At 39.9% G+C, this 22421-nt stretch overlaps 1 protein-coding gene across 3 annotated transcripts in view; it reads left to right on the top strand.

Moving 5' to 3' along the window:
- Positions 1 to 2391: 2391 nt before the first annotated feature.
- The window catches only part of Spata7 (spermatogenesis associated 7), a 34601-nt gene continuing 14571 nt past the window's right edge, over positions 2392 to 22421 (top strand). The window contains exons 1-5 of one of the 3 annotated variants that reach the window (XM_048449377.3): positions 2392 to 2569; positions 7295 to 7354; positions 9684 to 9779; positions 12766 to 12813; positions 20290 to 20423. In XM_048449377.3, coding sequence (XP_048305334.3) covers positions 2551 to 2569; positions 7295 to 7354; positions 9684 to 9779; positions 12766 to 12813; positions 20290 to 20423 — 357 coding nt within the window. In that variant the 5' untranslated portion in view covers positions 2392 to 2550. The remainder of the gene's footprint in view (positions 2570 to 7294; positions 7355 to 9683; positions 9780 to 12765; positions 12814 to 20289; positions 20424 to 22421) is intronic. The other 2 variants (XM_048449378.3, XM_087911586.1) reach the window with 2 other exon arrangements.

Here is a 22421-nt window from a genome sequence, read left to right as displayed (position 1 = left end):
GGCACTGTCTCAATTGACCTCTTCCCGTTATCCCACCCCTTAAAGTCCATTCTCGCAAATAGTCTCCAGCCTTCTGCTTGAATGAATTAGCAAACTCATTAAGTTCTTTAGTGGCATAGCATACCTCTTTACGGACCACACTTTCATTCTCACCTCTGGGGTATGCTTAACCTAACCCTCAAGTTACAGATCTAGAGGCAATGACAGGTTCTTTCTGACATCTCTTTTAGATAAAGTCATCACCTGCTCTGTGACAGAGGCAGGGTCAGTTTCCTCAGGCAAAGACAGAGAGGACAACAGTGAAGGAGGCGGGAGTAGAGTGGGGATGTAGCCTCTGCTAAGAGTTCCTCAGGCAGAATGGGCGCAGCAGAATCTGAGGAGTCAGCATCCTCCACCTCCTTAGGGTCCTCTCCCACATTGCCAACCCAAGTCTCAGGGTCCCATTCTTTTCCAGTCAATGCCTCACTTTAACTGTTGACACACTTTGAGTCTAGGAAATAATTTTCACATTGTAAGTCAGCTAATCCTATAATACGGGCTGTGTTCGCTCTGAAACTCGAGCTTTAAGGCTACAAGATTCTCTATTAGTGCACACTTAGAAACCTTCAGATTATTTGTGTGCGTCTGGAGCTGGTCAATTTTATCACAGCTTCTTTTCTTTTCATTTCTTTTTTTTCTTTTCTCTTTTCTAATTTTGTCCAAAGATGCTAAAATGAATCAGCCAGCAGCATCATTTTCCTTATTTTTCCACAAGCTCAAAGATTTTTATACAGTCATTAAATTCTTTATAGCTTGCAAGAGGGGGTGAATTGAGAGCATCAAATGCACGTGTCTAAGTTCTTGGAATGGTTCACACCATGGACTATTAAGTGTTCTCCATGCTCCCGGAAGAGTCTTTAATAAGCTTAGCATTTCATCCAGTTGGAGAGCTACCTCCAGTTATTACCCTGACCACTAGAGAAACTCATGTCTACATTTCTGTTCCTCCAGAACCACTGCCGGGACCATAGTTTGTTTTAGTCAGGGTTGTCTAGAGGGACAGAATTAATGGGTGTGTGTGTGTGTGTGTGTGTGTGTGTGTGTGTGTGTGTGTGAACTTAAGCCAGCTTACACTAAAACAGCAAAATCAGCTGAATGACACCTGAGAGGCTGAGAACACAGTAGTTTCTCTACCATCAGGTGTCTCAGTAGCCCACAGTGACTCTCTCACTAGGGAGGCTGGCAATTCAGTTGACACTCAGTTCCCAAGGCTGGGTGCCTCAGCAGTCATCTAGTGCCAAACCCTGAAAGACTCCTGGAGAGCTGCTGGTCCTTAGTTCCTGGTGGGAAACTGGTTCTGACGTGGAAGGCTCCAGTCATAGCAGCAACAGGGCACCATGAAGAAAGGCCATGCCATCAAGACATGGCAAGACAGGTATTGCCATGACCTTAAAATCTAGACAGCTGCAGAAGGTAGTTCCCACATTCAGAATGGGTCTTTCAAATCACTTAAGGCAATCAGAACAATTTCCCTATTCCAGAGATTGTAACTTATGACAAGTCGTCATTAAAATCAACCATATAATATAAAAAAGCTCAAAATTCAGCAGATCTGACTCAGAATTCAGCATTTTTTCCCCCAATGATAACAGAGGTTCTCTGGCGGGATGCAGTTTCCTCCCCAGGCAACCTTTGGTAATACCTAGCGGGATTTTTGACTGTCAGGAGTTTGGATGCAATGAGTGGGTTGTTGTTTGTTTACTAGTGGGTAGAGTCCAGGAATGCTGCTATATGGGCACAAAGCTCATATAGCAACTATCTAACAACGAAGACTTACACATCCTGCCCAAAAGTTCAAGAACCGGTTGCTGAGAAACCCCGCGCGGCGGGATGCTTTCTGCACACCCTCCACCCCATTCTGATCTTATTTCCAAGGATTCACAATGAACTACTGCAAAAATAAACAACTTGTAGAGAGCCGCGAACAGATTGACCTTTTTCTCACAGCCTTCTTCCATTCAAAATGAAACGGGATTTGTAGCTTTGAGATAGAGGGAGAATGAAGACAGCAGGTAAGGGACACAGAATGCAGAAAGGAAAGTCAAAGTAACGTTTACAAACTAAGATATGGGTTGCTGGAGATGACTCCCTGGTCAAGAGCGCCTGTTTTGAAAGTTTGAAGTCCTGATTCGAATCCCAGCCACCTAAGTAAAAAGTGGGATGGTGACAGACACAGATGTGACGCTCCTTCCTGATAGCAGTTCACTCTGGGTGACTGGCAGAGCAATGGATTGGCACCAGCGCCCCTTTTCCAGTCCGCTGCCTTCCGGCTGAAACGTAAAGAACCTCGGAGAGCGAGAGGGGCGGGGCTTGGGAGCACACGTCCCCTTGGTGTGACGTCATAATCGGCCGCCTCAGAGCCGGCTCTTAGCAACCGACTTGGCGACGGTCTCTGTGGCTCCTGCGGTCCCCGCAGGCTAGTCTTTCAAAATCTCTACTGCGGGGGCCTGGCCGAGTTAAGAACCCAGGGGACGCGCTGCGTCCCCCACGAAGGCTGCAGGAGTACTAAGCATGGATGGCAGCCGGAGAGGTAAGGGGCTGCGGGGGTTCAGGCCGCACCCTGGCCTTTCTGGTGTCCTGCCAGCTCCTTCTCCAGTGTCGCCGGGTGATGACTGGAGCTGGACAGGCCCGGGATCCAGGGGGAGGCCCCGCTTGCCCGTCTCATTGATCTGCTTTATGGCCTTGAGTGTGTCGCCTTGCATACATCCTTGATCTCAGGGTCCTGCCACCTGTGTCACCTCAGTATCATCTAGACAGAAGACCAACCATGGCCTTTAAAGTCCGACCTGCCTTTAAAGTCAGGCCGGCCTCTTTACCAGAAACGACCCCCAGTTTCCTCATCTCGAACGTAGAGGAAGAATACCCACCCCACGGAGTTCCTAGGGATTACGTGCAGATAATATGTAGCAAGCTCCTGGCTCATTCTAAGTACTTAGAGGTACATGAAGTCCCCCAGTCACTTTCCCAAGAACTGACTCATCCAGAACTTGTTATATAGTTCGATCCTCCAAGGTGGTGAGCTGAGATTCCTCATTTGTAGTAATCTTACAATGTGGCTGGTTGGTGGACTGAATGTTTACCAGCCCAAGACTACCCATAATCTCAGTGCACACCTATTTACCTTGACTGATACTCTGAGACAAGTGGAGTGTGTGAAGTAGTTGGTGGCCCCAATCACAAATCTTTACAAATCAGCCCAATCGAAGTTGGAGCTCCACAGTCTAAACAAGTATTCTTTCTTAGGACTTAAGAATCTGTCTGCTGCTGATGTCTTGAGTTAAGTCTCGCTTTCAACTTTATTTTAAAATAATGGGTCAAACTAAGTTTAGTGTAGAATGTCGGTTGACAGGATATTCAGATGCCACACTAACCTAAGTTCTAGAAAAAGCAAACCAAAATGCTCTGATGGTCTTCAGAAATGGTTACAAAACAAACTAAATTTTGCTATGTTCTACGCATAACCAAACACCTGTCTAGTATACGGACACAAATCTTGTTAAATAGATATTATCCATGTTTTGGAATAGAACAGAAGATTGTAAATAATCTCCCCAGTGTCACAGTAGGTGACAGAACAAGCTTTGGACCCAGACTAAGAATGTAAAACCCCTGAGTTTTACTTGTGCAGTATGGGTGGGAGCATTTGTACATTAATAGACTTAGTAAGTTTGGGTTTTTTTTTTTAAGTAAAGTGGCAAATGTAAAAGGGTTTATACTTTATACCTTACCAAGTGGCTTCACTCTTAGCTCATAATATATAGTAATATTGTTTCTAGCTTTGAACTTGTAAAATAAATGTTATATTCTTTTTTATTTCTTTTTTTATTAAATCCTCATTTTAATTGTTTGGCTAGGAATGTGTTACACATTTTTCCCCCACTTTCTCCTCTTCCCTTCCTCCCTCCCCCCCGCCTTCCACACTCCCACTTTACTCTGGAGATCTTGTCTTCTTTCATCTTCCTAGGTGGATCCATGTGTGTCTCTCTTAGGGTCCTCTTTGTTACCTAGGTTCTCTGGGGTTGTGGCCTGTAGGCTGTTTGTCTTTTGTTTTATATCTATTATCTGCTTAGGAGTGAGTAAATATCATATTTTTCTTTCTGGGTCTGGGTTACCTCATTATAAATGTTATATTCACCAAGTACCTGGGCAAGTTTTCATATACTATAAATAAGTAACTATAATTGTTATTAATCACATATTATTTGTAAGTAACCATTAATTTAACTGAAGTTTAAATGCTTAGTTTTAATTAAAAGTAAATGTCTTAAATTTCATTATCTCCTTCAGGCATTTCAGAACACAAAATACTAAAGATACCCAAGGGAAAAGTTCTTCACTTGCTTTCAGTAATCAAATTTTTTTGTAGGTTCAACCTTCAGAGTGGTGATGTAGCAAAAAAACACCAACTTGAAAAACAATAGGTCTTGTTTCTCGTCTTTGATATCGGCTAATGAGATCTTCTTCTGCCAGTTACTTTACTTTCCCGAGCCTTAGTTGTTTGTAAAATGGGAAACTCAACTTGATATACTGTAAGGCTTTGTAACCAACATCTAATGGGAGGAAGGAGGGGAGAAAATTAAGAATATTGGTCCACCGTCCATTGTATTATCAGCAACCTGTGCTGGAAAAACAAGAGGAGACAGGTAACCTGTTAGAACAGCTAGCTGAAAAGGGACTAGGAAAGATTTCTTAATCTGTTGCTCCCATGGAGATACTTTTATAAATGACCTATTCCTAAAGTTCCAGCAATTTGGGGAAAATACTGAAACATCTTTTTTTTCCCCCTCAGTGGGTTTTCTTCCACTTGTTAGTAAAATCAAATTGTATAGGAAACCGAGCTGAAGAATTTGACTGTCCTGAAAGACCATCAATCTCATGCACCAATTTTTAGTCTTAGTTCAGAGAACATTCTCTTTCTGGCCATTTGGTTTGAGAGTACTTTTGGATCATTCTGGGTCCAATCAGGATATAGAAACTGTGTCTGGAGTGATTTAAATGAGGAGTATAAAGAATTGTTAAACAGTTATAAAAGTAGTTATAGAAATAAAAAGTTATGTGTACTATTATATATGTGTTTTATATGTTGAAAGTGGTAGATATAGTTACTACAGTATTGCCTGCATATTTGCATTGGGCAATAAAAAAAGTCATGTAAAGAAACAGAAAAATACACCCCATTCAAGGGAGCAGCTCCTGAGAGGGCTCAGACAAAACAAGCCATCTGTTCCTCCCTTCAGCTTGGTGAGTTTTAACATGACATTTATCTGTTAGGAATGTTAGGAACCAACAAGTACACATCTTGATGTAAATAAATGAGCAAGAAATGACCCTGGTTTGATCCTTCGCACCACCACACCAAAAAAAGCTGCCTGGGGGGGTACAGTATTTATATTTTGCACACTAGTTACATTAGCACTAAAACTCTGTTTTGTTTTGTTTTAAAGATTTTTCTGTTTTGTTTTATTTTTCAGAAAGGCTTTCTCTATGTAACAGCTCTGGCTGTCCTAGAACTTTCTTTATAGACCAGGCTGGCCTTGAACTTACAGATCCACCTGCCTCTGCCTCCTAAGTGCTGAGATTAAAGGTGTGTGCCACCACTGCCCTGCTGTGGTGAACATACAATTACATTTTGGAGAAAGAAATTATTTTGTGATGAGTTCTATGTAATTTTCTAATTTCATGCAGTCTCAAAGACCAGACAACATTTTTACATTACTGGAATTCTCTTTAAAGAGAATTTAATTTAAGTTTAAATATATTTAAATATAGCATTTAGTTGGGTACATTTGTGTGTATGTAATTCTGACTACCTGGAAGGCAGAAGCAGGATCAGGAGTTCAAGACTAGCTTGGGTAGTATAGGAAGACCTAATCTCAAAGAAAAACTGATAAATATAACCCAAAATATGTATTACCTCAAAACAAAACATTTAATGGTTCAGTAGTGAACACAGTAAAATCAGTATTTATCACATGACATAACTGATATATTATCACTTGACCTAGTAAAACTGAAGGCTCAGAGTAAACTGTTCTTAAAATAACTTAGTTTTAAAACAGTTCAGCGGTAGAGCACTTGCCCAGCTTGCAGCCCCATACAGAAAATGTTCCACATGTGTGCATGTATGTAGGTCTAAAGCTAAGGGCAGGCGTCTTTCCTCAGGGTTTCTCTGCCCTTATTTCCTAAGACAGGGTCTCCCACTGCTTTAGTTTTATTTCTGTTGCTGTGATAAAATATGGGAGCCACAGCAGGAGGAGCTTGAAGCACTAGTCCCAGCCACAGTCAAGAGCAGAGAGAAGCAAGGGCATGTGTGTTTACTGCTCAGCGCAGTTTCTCTTAGTTCACTGCCTGGCCCCTGAAATGGGACTGACTTCATTCAGGTCGGTCTTTTAACTGAAGTTAACACAATTAAGAAAATTCCTTTGTGGCTGGAGAGATGGCTCAGCAGTTCAGAGCACTGTTCTTGCAGAGGACTCGAGTGATTCTCAGCATCTCCTTACAGGCTCAAAAGCCCCTTGAACTCCAGCTTGGGATCTGATGTTTCTGGCTTCCAAAGACACTAGTGTTGCAAGTGTCCACATGCACACACTTCTTTAAAAATAAAACTCCTCACTGGCATGGCCAGGCTAATGTGATCTAGGTACTCCGTTGAGACATTTCACAGGTAACTCTAGATTGTGTCAAGCTGACAATTAAAACCATCAGTTAATGAACTTTTGAAGTTCATTGATTCATCTAGTGTGGTTTGTCACTGCCAAGGAGCTGGCTACCTGTGCCCACCCCTAGCCACTCCAAGGCTGGAGTTACAAGCATGTGCTGCCATGCCTGGCTTTTTATATGGATTCCAAAGTCAAGTCTTTGGTAATTCTCTGATGGCCACCATGTCCCCAACCCTGTTTTATTTTCCCAAAAATAAAAAAGTTGAATCTCTGGTCATAGGATTTTTGCTTTTGATATATTTCTGCTGATAGTAACATGGCTTGTGGTTTTGTTTTGTTTTGAGAGATGGTCCTATTATATAGCCCTGGCTGGATCTGAACCCTGTGTAGACCCAGCTGTCCTAAAACTCACAGAGGTCTGCCTGCCTCTGCCTCCCAACTGCTGGATTTAAAGGTGTGCACCACCATGCCTAGCCGAATAAAAGTTTTCACAACTTTGTTTAAAAATGAAATGTGTTATTTTAAAAATATTTTATATTGTTCTTTGTGAACGTTGTGTTTCACGTGTCCTAATTCCTGGTTTTTATTGTTGAAAGTCCTCCCCAGATACAGCCCACCATGCCTGTTTACAGGACACTTGAGCACCAAGAGCAACGGTAAGTGAGCTACTTAAAACTGTGGCTGTGTTGAAGGACTCACTGTTTTCTGTGCTGGGAAATCACACGGCCTGATGAAACAGTGCTTTTAATGAACGCTCATACCTCACATTAGTAATTAGAATCAAATGCTGTAGGTATTCTTTAGACACATTTAAGGGGTCCTAATTTCAAACTCTTACTGTGCCCTGCCTGAATGTGGACTTAGCCTGCCTCCTTGCTTCCCACTCTGCTACAGCTAGGGACTGCTTTTGCCAGCACCAGGTCTGGCTTAAGCCGTGCCTGCCTTGGAAATGATGGTTATCAAGAACAAAGACACAACCCTAAAGAAAAGCTGTGTAGAGAAAACTTGGATAGAATCTCAGCTAACATTTATGGGTTGCTGAGTCTCTATGGCTTGTAATGCTTTTACGTTTTAAAGTTTTCAGAGTAAAATTGTAGTGTTAACTCTAAAATAATTTTTGTAATTATAACTTGAAAGCCTTTGGCATAGCTTTTAGGAAACCTATTGTCCTTGTTTCCATGAAAAAACTTTCATACTGTCCCCTTTAAATATCAAGAAATGATGAATTTTTTAATTATTTCATTATATTTCTTTGTACCACTGTGTATACATAGAAACAGGTATGAAAACGTATTTGAAAAAATAAAACAAATGAAAAGCCTTTGAAGCAATGTCTGGTGACACAAACTTAGAATACCAGTATCTGGGAGGTTGAGGCAGGGGAATACCAAGTTTATGGGTTGCCTGGGCTACAGAATGAGGTCTGGGCCATTCTGGGAACTTAAAATAAAACTTTCTCAAAATAAAGAGTAAAAAGAGTGCTGGGAATATAACTCATGGCAGAGTGTTTGCGTAGTATGTGCAAGACCCTAGATTAATCTTCAGGAAAACACACGTCTACACTCTGAAGCCAGACTTAAACATAGAAGAGCAGAGTGGAGAGTGCAGTGTGTTTGCTAACTCTAAGAGATGCAGTTGCAGAGCCACTCAGCACCGCAGCCTCTGTGAGGAATGTGACACAGTTCTGTGCCTCAGTTTCCACTTGTATTAAATGGTGGTAATAATGGCTTCAAAGGGTTTTCGTGGCAGAGGGAGTGGAACAGTGCAGGCAGGTGCCCCTCCAGGTCTGTCTCCCCCAGTAACACGCTTCTGTTATGCAGGTTCCCCAAAAGGATTGATTGGAAGTACTAAAGGATAGATCTAGGAGGGGAATGTAAGTTTCAGTGTAAGAAAGCCCCTTGTTTTTCAAACCCTATTCTATTTCATGGTTGAAATGTTTTAAGCATAAGCTTGTCTGACTTCCCAAAATCTTTTCAGGGGCCAGAGAGACAGCTCGCTGCACAAATAGCTAAGGCTCTTGCTGTGCAAATTTGAGAGCTGGATCCCAAAAGTCCATCTAAACGCATGGTGGGAGTGGCAGCCCGCCTGCCTGGGGAGACAGAGATGGGATGCCCAGAGCAGCTGACTAGGTAGACGAGCCTTGTCAGCCAGTCTGGCTTCAAATGAAAGATCCTACTTCCATAAATGAGATGAGAGTGATCAAGGAAGATTCCTGGCACCAACACACACATACACACACACATACACACACACACACACACACACACACACACCCTTGCATACCTATATGCACCCACACGTTTGGAAATGCACATATATCATACACATATACATGCAAAAAAGGTGCTGTTTAAAAATATGTCTGCATAGGACTTTATACTTATATATTGGTGTTTATATGCTTCTAAGAGTTCCTTTAACAGTCTGAGCAGAGGTGGAAAAGTTGGAACAGCATAGATTTTCTATGTCTGTGCTTAAAGCAGTCTGTGGATCTTGATTCCAGCTGTAAAGACAGAGATTCGCCTCTCAGAGCAGAATTTTTGTAGATAGTGTTGGGATTTGGGGTTTGTTTGATTTCCCAAGCTCAGTCATCTGTTCGTAGGCAAGCAAGTGACTAAAGACTTTTAATTATAAAATAAAAACATATAAAATAGATAGTAATCAATTCTATTAATAGTAGATGAAAATTATCAATCTGTTAATAGATTATAGTCTAGATTATTTTAATTGATTATATTCTAGAATTTCCTTTCCAGATTCTCAAGCCTGTAAAGCTTAATTCTTGAGGAGGTTTGAACCCAAGTAATGAGTTGCTAATCAGTGTTAGCAGGGCAAGACGAGGGCTGGGTACAGCAACCTGCTCGTGTGTTCTCAGCCTCCTCCCGTGAACTCCAGAACATGACTAAGAATGACTTCAGGAACTGTGTATTTTGTGATGTGTATTAAGTTTAAATATGTAATGATTAAATATGTTTTAATTTTTAGCTTTTTGCACTGACTCCTCTTCTCTCAGACTAACCACTCTCCAGCTGGTCAAGAATCACATGGCTGTTCACTATAATAAAATCCTTTCAGCCAAAGGTAAAAATGTGAAAATTTGAATTTTCTGTGCCAATTTAAACCCCAGCTTCACTTCTCATTATGACAGACCTGTGGCCAAAGTTAATACATTATCTCAAAGAGAGCTTGTTTCTTAAAGTGAGATGCCGACTACTGACTATGTTGATACACATTTTATGTTAGTATTTACAACCACATAATGCCTAGACAGCTCATTTAATGTATTTGTTCTAATATTATTTTGTTGTCAGATATTGATCATTTTTCTATTTCTGTTTAAAATTTTATGAGTGTGTATTGGGGCATGTTTGAGTGTGTGTGGACAAGCATGTATTCAGATACATATGTGTGTATATGTGCATATGCATATAGAAGCCAGAGGTCCACCTCAGGTGTCATTTGTTGAGAGCCATTCACTCTATTTTCTAGAGAGCATCTCTCACTGCGTCTTGGAATTTGTCATTCCAAGGCTAGACTAGCTAGCCAGCAAGCCCCAGAGATCTTCCGTCTCCATCTCCCCAGGGCTGGGAGTACAGCAGTGGGCTGCCATGCCTACTTTTTCTGTGGGTGCTGAAGTTCTTATGTCCGGAGGTCCTTGTGCTTTCATAACTAACACATTAGTGACTGCACTGTCTTCCTAGGCGCTCTCTCTGTTTACATTTTTAAAAAGCAGGATCTCAATATAAAGTCCAGACTGGCCTCACCTCAGTTGTGCTCTGGGCTCCCAGGATATTGGATGTGTCATGCTACCATGCCCAGCTAGATACTGCATGTCTTTAATATAATTTTATAACCTGCGTTTTACTTGGAAAGTAATACAAAGAAGATTCTGGTTGCTACTTTACCTTCTGTCCTGATTTTATTAGGACATGACTTATATAGACTAAGATGCACTAGTTCTAAGTATGCAGGGCAATTCTATCTCTATAAGCTCTACCGTGTTCACAGTAAACTAGAGTAAGCGCTCATTAACTGTGCGTGTCAGTCTTCCTGCCACTTGTGTTTGTTCAGTTCATGAGCAAAGACTGCTGTGCTTATTTCAAATTGATGCTTAAAAACATAAAAGGATGGTATTTGTAGCATTTGAAAATAGAATGAGACCTGAATTTACTGTTCATAACACAATCGTGTTCATTCTTTTCTTACTGGCTATGGCGGCCTTTGCACTGAAATGCAAAGTCAACTAGTTGTGACTAACTGTGTCACTTGGCAAAGCAGAAGCATTTATTCTCTGCCCTACAATAACTGTGTGCTAATCCTGGTATGGGACTTTTCCACGATCTCCAAAAGGTCCCCCTCCTCTCTCTACGATCAGTCCCCTCTCCTCAGATCCCTAAAGCCAATATCTACTCACTTTTCTTATAGTCTTGCCTATTCTAGAATTTCATGTTAATGAGTAATACGTATCTATACTTTTGGTCTGACGTTTTTTGTTGTGCACAATGCTTTGAGGCATCTGTGTTATGTTTACCAATATTTCTTTCTTAGTTTTGGGATGGGGTTTGTGTGTATGTGCATATGTGTGTGTGTATGTGTGTGTTTGTGTAGAGGCCAAAGGATGTCCTCACTTGTCCTTCCTTCTTTGTGAGACAGTCTTTCGCTGGTTTGAAGCTCACCCCTTAGGGTAGGCTCGCTGGCCATAAGTCCTGAAGATCTGCCTGTTTCCCCAGCACCAGGGTTCTTAGTGTGCACCACCATGCCTGGCTTTTGTACGTTTTAGGGAGAGAACTCAGGTCCTATGCTTGTATAACAAGTACTTTATTGACTGAGCCATCTTCCTATCCCTTAACTGTATTTATTTTTCTTTATAAATTATATTCTAACTGGTGTTCCATGCCTTTAATCCCAACACTCAGCAGGCAGATCTCTGAGTTCTAGACCAGCCTGGTCTATGTAGTGAGTTCTAGGACAGGCAGCACTATATAGAGAGACCCACCTCAAAATAACCAAAAAAAAATTTTTTTAAAGAAAAAGTATTCCATTTAATGAATCTGGTATAATTGATTGATTCATTCATGACTTAGTGAATATTTGGGTTGAGCTTTGGAAAATGAAGTCACTGTAAGAGTTCACATACAGTTGTGAACATAGGTTTCTGTTTCACATTATATGTTTATGTGTACATTTAGCTTGTGATCAAATCCCTTCCAGAGTGACTGCTGGTCGGTGTTTCCGTGATGCTGCGTCCTCGCCAACTCTCTCTGTTGCCAGTGAATATCTGCAAGTTTAGCTGGAAACTTCACTTTCATTTCACTATTTTTTTTTTACTGACGTAACCTAATGTTTATTTACTTTTTTAGTGACATGGGATCTCAACTGTGTAGCTTTATGAGCTAGAGTTTAAAATGTTTAGGTTGTGTTTTAAATAATTGAGGAAAATAGCATATCGTAGCATTAAAATCGTGTAAAGTTCAACTTTCGGATACTTTAGAATTTGGTTTCTAGCAATGTGTTTAAGAAGTCATTCTCTAACCTTAGGGTCTCTAAGTTTGTTCTCTCCTGGAAGCGTTCTACTGTTAGCTCTTCCATTTAAGTCTGTGGTCCATTGTGAGTTTTCATATAGTATGACTAAAAGGGTATTGGTTTTTGCCTACCCATAAATAAAATTTCTGGTATCCATTACTGAAGAGATTATCTTTTCCCTGTTGAATTGTCTTGGCATCATTTAACCAGATGCATAAATAATCTTTAAGACTGCATTCAAGTATGTTGATGTATATGGTAAAGACATGGCATTTGACCATCCATGTTCTGTTCATTCTCTTTTCAGTCTTATATATTTTTGCAATGGTTTATCTTGTGATGTTTTCATCTTCACCAGTATTTTCTTCTGTATTATCTAATGAGCTATTAATCCCACATAGTATTTTTTAGCTGTTCTTATTTTTAATCTCTAGAAATATAATAAAAAAGCAAAGAACTTCAAGTCTGCAGATATTTTTGTGATTTACACATTTGATGTTTCTCATTTATAAATACCAAAAATATTATTAAATTTCTCTTTCAGCTGCAGTGGACTGCTCAATTCCATTAAGTGTGAATGCTAGCATCAAATGTAAGTAACTTTTGAACATAATACCACTTTAGAAAGATGATGATTTACCGTATTTCTAAGTGTTCTCTTCAGTGACATTAAGTACATGTGTGTTTAGGAGAGTCACATTATCTTCCAGCCACCCTCGGTCATGTGTGATCCCCTGGGAACCATATGTCCACATGTGGTGTAGGCATACAGATATTCTGAGTATATACCCAGAAGTGAAGTCTGTGGAACTCCTAGTAATTCTTTTTGTGCATTGTTGGGAACTTGCTTGGGGTTTTCTCTAACATCTGCACAGTTTGACATTCCACCAGTCACAGGCAAGGCCTTCAGTTTCTTCAGATATAACACTTGGAAGATATAACACTTTGAGGTAGTTGGGTTGGCTGGTTTATTTTTGTTTGTTTTAAAATGCTAATGTTCACCAGGTAGTGGTAGTTTGCATGCCTTTAATCCCAGCACTCAGGAGGCAGAGGCAGGCAGATCTCTGTGAGTTCAAGGCCACCCTGGTCTACAAGAGCTAGGTCCAGGACAGGCTCCAAAGCTACAGAGAAAGCCTGTCTTGAGAACCACCCCCAAAATGCTCATGTTCTCCTTGTTTTAAAAAACAATTTATATAAAAAATACCAAATAATAACAAAATAGTTGCTAAAAATATAGGAAATAGCAAGATGGTGATAAGTCCCAACTTATAAATATATTTTAAATGTAAATAGATTAAACTTCCCACTCCAAAGGTATACAGTGGCTGGCTCAATCTTAAAAGAAGTGGGCAAAGGTAATATGCTGTTTATAGGAGTCTTGGTTTAGATATAAGGGCACACACTGAATGAAGAATAAGAAGAAATGATAATACATAGGAAGGATAGCAAAAAGAAATCGGAAGTAGATGCCATTCTGCTGACCAAAATAGACCAAAATAGTCAGAAACTCTCTCTAGAGAGAAAGATAGTCATTAAAGGGTACAATAGGAAGGTCTAGATATATATGCCCAGTATTGGAGCTCCTGGAATATATAAAGTAATAGTGACAAAAACCTAACTCCTGAAATTGATAGCAATACAGTGATAGTAGATTCCATACTCCACTTTCAGTAATGGCAAGAACATCCAAACAAAATCAGTAAAGAAACAGCTGACGTAGATAACACAATTAATGAAATGAACCTAATAAACACGCCAAGCTTTCCACCCATTTGCTGCACATTTTCTCTAAGAACACATGGAACATCCATGGGCTTTATCACATCAAGTCACAAATTAATTTTAATATATTTCAGAAAATAGAAATCATTTCAAGTATCTTTTTAACCACAATTTAATTAAAATAAAAATTAAAAACAGAATGTAAAAACAAATTTGAGAAGTAAGTAACTTTGAGTCCCAGAAGAAATCAGATGTGGTGATGCACACCTGTCACCTAGGAGGTGACACGGGAGGATTAGACGCTCAGAGCCAGCCTGGGCTTCATAGTAAGACAGTCTGCAAATGAAAATAAAAACAAAAGGACCAAACCTTAAAAAAACAGCTTGACCCAAGTAAAAACAGAAACACAGCAGCCAATACTAAGGTGCAAATGCTACCCTATAGAAGAAAGAGGATCTCAAAGAACGACAGTGTAAATCTCAGGAACGTGAAACATAATTGAGGCTGCAGCTTGCTCACCGTACAGCACTTGCTTCACATGCATGAGACCTCATGTCAGCACAGTGCAAAAACGGAAAAAGAAAACAAACAAGAAAGGAAAAGCAGCTCCCAGTTAGTAGAGGGAAGGAAGTGATAAAGATTCCAGAAGAGATACAGAAAAACAAGAACACTTTAAAAAGCAATAATTGGTTCCCTGAAAACACAAAACTGATAGACTCTTGAGCAAACTGAAGGCTAAAATCAGAAATGGAAGAAGAGCCATTACAACAGAGGCCTAAGAGATAAAAGTGATCATGGACTATTGTGAGCAGTTACACACCAACAAATTGAATCACCTAGAAGAAAGATTCTGGATAAAATCCGAGAAATGCATAGCCTAGCAAACTGAACCAAGAGTGGAAAACCTGAATAGACCATAGGCGATTGAAACAGCAAGTTCAGTAGCACTTTTTAAAAAGAAACTTCTACCACGAACAAATGGGTTGTGCAAAGATGGCTGAACATACCATGAATCACATTAACAAAGGAAAAGGGAAGAACCACATGATGCAGAAGAAACATTTGGCAGATTCATTCATTCATGATTTTTAAAAACTCTCTCTTAATTAGGGTTTTATTGCTGTGATAAACATGACCAAAAGCAACTTGGGGTCTCCATTACTGAGGGAAGTCAGGATAGGAACTCTAGGCAGGAACCTGGAGGTAGGAACTAAAGCAGAGTCTCTAAATGAATGCTGCTGATAGGCTTTCCAACTTGCTTTCTTATACAACTCAAGATCACGTATGTAAGGTTGACACCATATACAGTAAGTTGAGCCCTACTACATTTAAAGAAAATGTCCAATATGCTTACCCACATGCCAGCCTGGTAGGGGCACACAGATATGCACACCCCTATGTTATGTAACATTACTCCTAATAGCTAAGATCCAGAGACAATCTAAAATGTCCCCTGGCAGATAACTTCAAAACAGATTGGAAAGAAAAACATCCTCTTGAGAATTCGAATAGCATTAAAAAAAATTCTTCTATGTAGTTATTTCAGTGCTAGTTTGGTTTAGATAGACCTGTGTTTACTTATTAGCACTGATGCTATTTAATTATACTTGGAGAATAAGGGAAGCTTGCTCTTATTTTCATGTAAGCTTCTTGACTACTGAGATACATTTACGTCACTGTAAGAAGTAAACCTAGGACAGGAGTCACGTGGCTCAGAGGGTGAGACTGCTTGCTACCCATCTTCAGCACCCATGAAAAAGCACACCGAAGTATGAAACTACCTCTCTGCTAGTGAAACTGAAGTCAGTTGCCAAGACTGCAGATGTTTTTAAAATGTTAGCGTGGCTTTGTTGTTTTGCTTGTTCTTGAGACAAGTTGTTGCTCTCAAGCTGATCTTGAATTCCTGGCTCAAGTGATTTTCCTTCCTATAGTGTCTGTTTCAAATTTTTATAACTTACATATTAGTTAGAATCTTTATACAGAAAATCACATAGATTTTTGATATAGGAAGTCCTTCTGTCTATGTGTTGCTTTTACTGGTTAATAAATAAATCTGCTTTGGCTAGTGGCTTATCAGAATAGGGCAAGACGAGAATTCGAGGCAGATAGAGGATGAGAGAGTAAGCAGAGTCAGGGAGAAGCCATGGAGCTGCTGCCAGAGACAGATGTGCTGAAACCTTGCTGGTAAACCATGAGACTTGTGGTAAAGTATAAAATAATAGAAATGGGTTAATTAAGGTATGAGCTAACTAAAAAGATGCTTAAGCTATTGGCCAAACAGTATTGCAAATAATATAGTTTATGCATGAGTATTTCATGGACTGGGCAGCCGTGAACGAACAAGCAGCCTTCTGCCAACAAATTGGCATACCAATGTGGGACTGACTAAATCCACGTATAACCTGAGAAAGTTTGGAAAGCAATTCTAGACACACACACACACACACACACACACACACACACGGCTTAGCCACATTTTTTTTCAGCTGGTAGCATGCTGCAGCTCCCTTAAGAGAGGTATTTCTGATTCAGCGGTAGCAGAAAAAAAAAACCAAACAAACAAAAAAGAAAAATAAATGCGGTTTGAAATGGCAGCTTCCTGGGCCATGCTGCCTGCACAAACTTTGCTTCTTTCAGGAGACCGAGCATTTAAATGGGATTTGTGAGCACCGTGTTACAAACTGCCCAATGGTGCGACATAGACCCACTGCATACTTGGAACTGGGCAGTGTACCCAGCTTGCAGAGGCAATGAACATGTGTTTGTCATGTTCGACTGGGCAGAAGCCAAAAGGCAAAGCAGCCTTGGGCCTAGTCATGCCACCTCTTACCTTTTTAAGAGGTGCTTATCCAAAAAATATCAAATGGAAAAAAGAAAGCATATTTAACAAATGGTGCTGGTGTGACTGGATATCAACATGTAGAAGAATGAAAATAGATCCATATCTATCACCATATACAAAACTCAAGTCCAAATGGATCAAAGACCTCAACATAAAGCCAGCCACACTGAACCTTATAGAAGAGAAAGTGGAAGTACACTTGGATGCATTGGCGCAGGAGACCACTTCCTAAATATAATTCCAGAGCACAGACACCGAGAGAAACAATATATGGGCCCTTCTGAAGTTGAAAAGCTTCTGTAAAGCAAAGGACATGGTCAACAAGACAAAAACGACAGCCTACAGAGTGGGAAAAGATCTCCACCAACCCCACATCAGATAGAAGTCTGATCTCAAAAATGTACAAAGAACTCAAGAAATTGATCATCAAAAGAACAGATAATCTAATTTTAAAAAATGGAGTACAGTCCTAAACAGAGAACTCTCAACAGAAGAATCTAAAATGACTGGAAGACATTTAAGGAAATGTTCAACATCCTTAGTCATCAGAGAAATGCAAATCAAAACAACTCTGAGATTCCATCTTACACCTGTAAGAATGGCCAAGATCAAAAACACTGATGACAACTTATGCTGGAGAGGTTGTGGGGTAAAGGGAACACTCCTGCATTGCTGGTGGGAGTACAAGCTGGTACAGACCCTTTGGATATCAGTGTGGCAATTTCTCAGAAAATTAGGAAATTTACCTATTTCAAGACCCTGAAATACCACTTTTGGGTATATATCCAAAGGACTCAACCATGCCACAACTATGTGCTCAACTATGTTCATAACAGCATTGTTTGTCATAGCCAGAACCTGGAAACAACCTAAATGCCCCTCGACTGAAGAATGAAAAAGGAAAATGTGGTACATTTACACAATGGAGTGCTGCACAGCAGAAAAAATGACATCTTGAAATTTGCAGGCAAATGGATGGATCTAGAAAACATCATTTTGAGTGATGTAGCCCTGACCTAGAAAGACACTTATCATATATACTCACTCATAAGTGTTTCTTAACATAAAGCAAAGAAAACCAGCCTACAGTTCGCAATCCCAGAGAACCTAGACAATAATGAGGACCCTAAGAGAGACATACATAGATCTAATCTACATGGGAAGTAGAAAAAGACAAGATCTCCTGAGTAAATTGGGAGCATGGGGAACTTGGGAGAGGCAGGGCTGGGAGCAAGGAAGAATGTAGAGCTAAATAAAAATCAATAAAATATAAATAAAAGAAAAAGCGCTTAGCATTTTAAGAAGTGCTCCTGTACAGAAAAGGATTACTGATACACATTAGGACAGATTCAAACATAAAAGACCTCTAATTGAGACACAGTGTGCTTTTAAAATGTACGTATGGTTGGGAGAGAAAAGAAAAAGAGGAAGGAGACAGTAAATGTAATATAAAAGAGTACAGACAGTCATAGGTTAAAGGAGTAAAGAAAGTAAGTATTAAACTTGTAGAAAAAATAATAGGGTAAGAAAAATAAGGCACGTAAAGATGGAATATACACAGAGAGTCTGGATTATGTATATTATTGTGTTTTCTTTGAATATTTTGGCTGTGAAGGAGCTAAGGACAGAAAGGCATTTCATTGTATGGGCTGCTAAGCTAAACCAACCTATATATTTTAAAGGTATCATGACTTCAGAATTGGGTCTAAGGGTATGTTATTTTGGAAAAGAGGTTCTACTTTTGTTTCCACAGAGAATGAGAACCTGTGAAATCTTCCAGACTAATGTGGTTTGATGAACCAAACAACATGAAAGGTTTTCATGAATACCCCAAAAATTACTTTGCCCAATAAACGGCAGGAAGTAGTTTGGAGAGAACTTTGCCCAAATTCTCAAATATTGTTTATAAATGTTTATTTACATTTAAAAGGGGATGTGATATAGAGGTGAATACTTTGCATTGGTATGAATCTTGGTTTATTGATATAGATTTAGGGTCAATTTTGTTGCATGTATGTTCTGCTCTTGATTAAAGTATTGTGTTTGTGCAGCTCATTTGGAAATGTAATGTAAAGAAATACAGGTTAATAGATAGTCATCTATAATAGTCAAGCTTGTAGTCATGTTAGATATATATATACCGATATATTTCAGTTAGATAGATATTCTTCAAACCTTTCAAAGACTACAGAATATGGCACTTAAAATGTTTTAAGAATTTTAGGATTTTTCATGATTGGTGCTCCTGGCAGCACCAATCTATTTCAAGAGAATGACGTACATCGAAGACTTCTTATGGGGTTTGTTAGCCATTTGGGCAAGAAACTGCTCTTGCCTGGACTGCTTGATTAACTGGACATGCAGGACCCATAGAGAAATCACTGCTGAACTTGACTAAAGGTGAGACTGCCCTTCAGGGTTCCTGCTTCATGAAAGAGTCTGCCAGACATTCTGCAGGAAACAGAAGAAAGTGACTGACAAACCACCAATATAGGTGAAACTGTCTTTGAAATTTCCTGCTTCATGGAAAAGTCTGCTGGCTACTATGGGGCAGTAGGCTGAAGATGGATGCTCCAACATTATAGAAGAACTTGGGTGACTGTCCAGGCAGCGAGATGTCTCTAACAATTCTAGAGTTTTGGAAGTAGCTTACAATGCACTTCCTGTTTACTTAGGTAATATTATATCCTTCTTGAGTCTTTGATAGAGTTGAAGAATAGATAGTTATAGTTTTCCTTAGTTATGATAAAAAAATAAAGTAGATATAAATATTGTAACTATAATTCTTGCTTGATACCTGTTTTGTTATATGTTAAATTTTACTATGTTAAAGTTCAAACCTTCCTTTTTATTTAAACAGAAAAGGGGAAATGATATGGGAAGTCCTTCTGTCTATGTGTTGTTTTTTATTGGTTAATGAATAAATCTGTTTCGGCCAGTGGCCTAGCAGACTAGGGCAAGGTGGGAGTTCCAGGCAGATAGAGGAGGAGTAGGCAGAGTCAGGGAGAAGCCATGGAGCCACCAGAGGAGAAAGATGTGATCTGCCAGCCAGAACCTTGCTAGTAGGCCACAAACCTCTTGGCAAAATATAAAATAATGGCAATGGGCTAATTCTAGATGTAAGAGCTAGCTAGCAATACATTTAAGAGATTGGCCAAGCTGTGATTTAAATAATAGAGTTTCTGTGTGATTATTTTGGGAGTCTGGGCAGCCAGGAAATGAACAAGCGGCCTCATACAACATATTCTAGTCACTTATAGTAGTGCAAACATGTTTAGCAATAAAGATGCACCAGCTGTGCATGGTGCTGTTGGCCTCATATCCCATGCAGGAGTGAGAATCCTCCAGGTGAGAACTTCTAGAACAGCCAACCTTTGTGATGAGAGGTGTCCAAAGAAAAAGGGCAGTGGAAAGGAGAAATCCTTGACTTTGTTAGTGTAACAAGACCAAAAAGTTAGTTTTTGTGTTTTGTTGCCGTTTTCACAGTTTTCCTTCCTTCCTTAGATGCAGATCAGCAGCGAAGAGAGAAACTGAAGAAAGAGTTAGCACGGTGTGAAAAGGAGCTTAAATTAAATAAACCCACAATGCAGATCAGTTCTAAGATGAATTCCAAGTTCCTTTTTAACTCTCTACAGAAGGTAAGGTGGTGTTTCTGCTCTCTAAAAGCAGATGTTTCTAAGGCACATTGGTGCTGCAGCCTGGCTGGGGACCATTTTCGGTAGCTTTGGATCAGCAGACTGTAAACATCAAGCACCAAGTGACTCTACTGCCTGCTTTTCAGGCCACATCTCCTCACAACTGCCTGCCAGGGGGAAGCAGCCATGAGCAATTTCGGAAATAAATTCCTCGCTGTGTTCCACAGAAGCTCCCCTAGCTAGAAAGGGTGATGTCTCAGACTTGGCCTGCAGGCTGTAGCTGGCTGACCTGGACTATGGTTTAATTTTTTTGGCTGCTCTTTAACATTTGTTTGAAGAAGTGGTCTTTTGTTCTTAGTTTGATGAGAAGTGTTTGCAGTTTTCAGAATCTCTCCCATGAATAGATCATTTTTTTTTAATTAAAAACATTTTTGATATAATGTTTTGATCTCAATGGGCAATTTTATCCAGTGTTCTTTTTGCATTTCTTGGCAATGATGATGTGATTTTCAGTTTCATCTATTAATGTAGTGAATGACTTGTGTCCTTAATATAAACAGATCTGAGCTATAATACATTCAAGTGTCCATCCTTCCTCCTCCTTTTTTTTTTTTTTTTTTTGTTTTGTTTGTTTGTTATTTGGTTTTTTGTTAATCTTGTTTTGAGACTGGGTCTCTGTGTGCAGCCCTTGTCCTGGAACTTGTTCTGTAGACCAATCTAGTCTCAAACTTAGAGATCCGCCTGCCTCTGCTTCCTGAGTGCTGTGATTAAAACATTAAGGTGTTTTATATTGCTGGATTCAGAGGTAAATGTTTAGGATTTTGACATCTGAACACTGTTGTTACTGGTGTACATTTTTCTCTCTGTCTGGTTATGCTGGCTTCAGTGAACAAACAGAGCACGGTTTCCTCTTTTTCTATATTCTAGTTTATAGAAGTTGGAAGTTATTATTTTTATTTAAAAATTTTTCATACATTTTGATCATATTCTTTCCCCCTTCCCTACCCACCCAATTTCATGTTTTTCCCCCTCTGATTCTCAAAAAGAAAATCAAAGCAAACAAATAGAAAAGACAAAACAAAAAGTGCACAAAAACGAGTTCATTTTGTATTGACCAACTGCTAGGCCTGGGATCTGCCCTAGAGTGTGTTTGATCCACCCACTACCACTCCTGAAAACAGATTTTCCCTTTCCCAGCAGCTGTCAGTTTCAAATACCTTCTTAATTAGAGGTGGGACTCTCCCCTTCTCCGCGCTGGGATTTTGTCTGGTTTGAACCTGTGCAGGTCTTGTGTGCTGTCACAGTCTCCCTGAGTTCATATGTGTACCAACCCTGTTGTGTCTGAAAACGCTGTGTCTTTGGAATCACCCACTACCTACAGATGTTACCGTCTTTCCACCTCCTTTCCCCATAGTTCCTGAGCCTTGAGGGGAAGTGTCTGATAAATACAGACATTTAGGATCAGGCGCTCTCACTCCCTGCACATTGTCCAGTCTGTGGGTCTCCAGGTTAATTACTGTCTCTTGCAAGAACAAGCTTCTTCTCCGCTGAGGGATGGGTGATAGATACACTGATCTGCAGATTTTGTAATTTCATTTTTCTGAACAGCTGTTTTTATTTCCATGGAATTCAACTCTAAAATGATTACTTTTGCAAACATTAGTACTGTAGTGAGCCCGCATGTCTTTATCAACCAGTGTGACGGTGATCCACTCATTCCGGTGGTTGGTCTTTTATCTCTAACCCCAGCCATTGCCTCCGGCTCACAGTATTTTGCTATGAGTGTCAGATTCTGTATTTTGTACCCATAACTTTAAACCACAGTCACGATATAGCCAGGCGTAGTAGTGCATGCCGCTAATACAGACACACTAGGGATGGTAAGATAGGCTTAAGGCCACACTGGGCAACATAGTGAGACCCTTTCTCAAACAGACACTGCTATTATGCTTAAAAATTAATAATTGTTTAATATCACCAAATACCATGCTATGATTTCAT

This window comes from Myodes glareolus, chromosome 11 (assembly GCF_982192425.1).
Source record: "Myodes glareolus chromosome 11, mMyoGla1.1, whole genome shotgun sequence".
Classification (NCBI taxonomy): domain Eukaryota; kingdom Metazoa; phylum Chordata; class Mammalia; order Rodentia; family Cricetidae; genus Myodes; species Myodes glareolus.
Note: the sequence above shows the minus strand (reverse complement) of the source record. Positions and strands in the feature narration are given on the sequence as shown.